This window comes from Arachis ipaensis, chromosome B06, assembly GCF_000816755.2.
Source record: "Arachis ipaensis cultivar K30076 chromosome B06, Araip1.1, whole genome shotgun sequence".
Classification (NCBI taxonomy): Eukaryota; Viridiplantae; Streptophyta; class Magnoliopsida; order Fabales; family Fabaceae; genus Arachis; species Arachis ipaensis.
The window spans coordinates 126,788,902-126,789,896 of NC_029790.2; the positions used below are offsets into that span (position 1 = coordinate 126,788,902).

Genomic DNA, 995 nt, shown 5'->3' on the forward strand with positions numbered 1-995 from the left:
TCCATAAAAAGTTTATAAGCCAGCAACTTTTGTATTTTTTTGCAAGCACTTAACCATCAAAACAAAAGTGAGTGATTTTCCACCATTAAATGTAATCTCACACCATTAAAAACATTATTGATGACCAATTGATAGTTACAAAATACCAAAATTGCTGCCCCTAACATTCCCCGTTGAATCCAACTAAGTTGAAGGAAAGAAAGTAGTTTACCTGAAGAAGAGTTAGAGAGAGAAGGGAGCAAGTTGATGAACCAATCTAACTGTACACTTAGGGTATAGTTGGTTGAAGCAAATATACCCTTGTCTCTAAAGAAGCTAGAATCCAAGGCAGTGGCACCCCCAACAGCAAAATTCACTCCCTCCAATAATGGATTCCAATCTTTTATTTTACCGCTCTTGATTCCCAGGTATGGTTTCACCAGCGGAATCCCCATTTCCTCAGCTACCAACAATGAATGAAAGAGGAACATATATTGGTAATAAGAGGAATCAACACACAATCCGTAGAGTACAAAAATTTTAAGAGTTATTACCCTACGAAAAATTGTTAGAGAGAATAACAAAAATCCTTTATCAACAACAAAGACATTCTATTCAATGCATTTCTTATTCTCTTTCTTTAGTTGATTCAAAAATGCAATGATCCCACTCATTTCTATTTGAAGTTGGAAAACGATCAATCCTTTGTCCCCTTCTGAAACTATGACGTTCGGTAATGGTCATTGGTGGTTTTGTGACAATTCTTCTCTTATGAATTAGAACGATGTCGTTTTAGGGGGTGGTCTATTATTTAACGTTTTATGTAGCCAATTGTTAACGGAAATTGTTACCATATTAATAGAATGACAAACATGATTAATCTTTTAGAGATTAATTTGATTAAAAAAATTATTCAAAAATAATTCTTGGTGCAAAGCCTTAAAGTGCATCCCTGGTCCTTGGCATGAAAAAGCTTTTAGTATGCTAAAATGTAAAAACTGAAAAAAGTTGCTTCT

General features: G+C 34.2%; 1 protein-coding gene across 1 annotated transcript in view; it reads right to left on the bottom strand.

The window, feature by feature from the left end:
• LOC107605246 (GDSL esterase/lipase At1g28600) overlaps positions 1-995 on the bottom strand; it is a gene marked incomplete at its 5' end in the record, with an annotated part of 6,259 nt that overhangs the window by 4,835 nt on the left and 429 nt on the right. Inside the window, 1 exon segment of the mRNA XM_016307050.2 lies at positions 212-442. Coding sequence (XP_016162536.1) covers positions 212-442 — 231 coding nt within the window.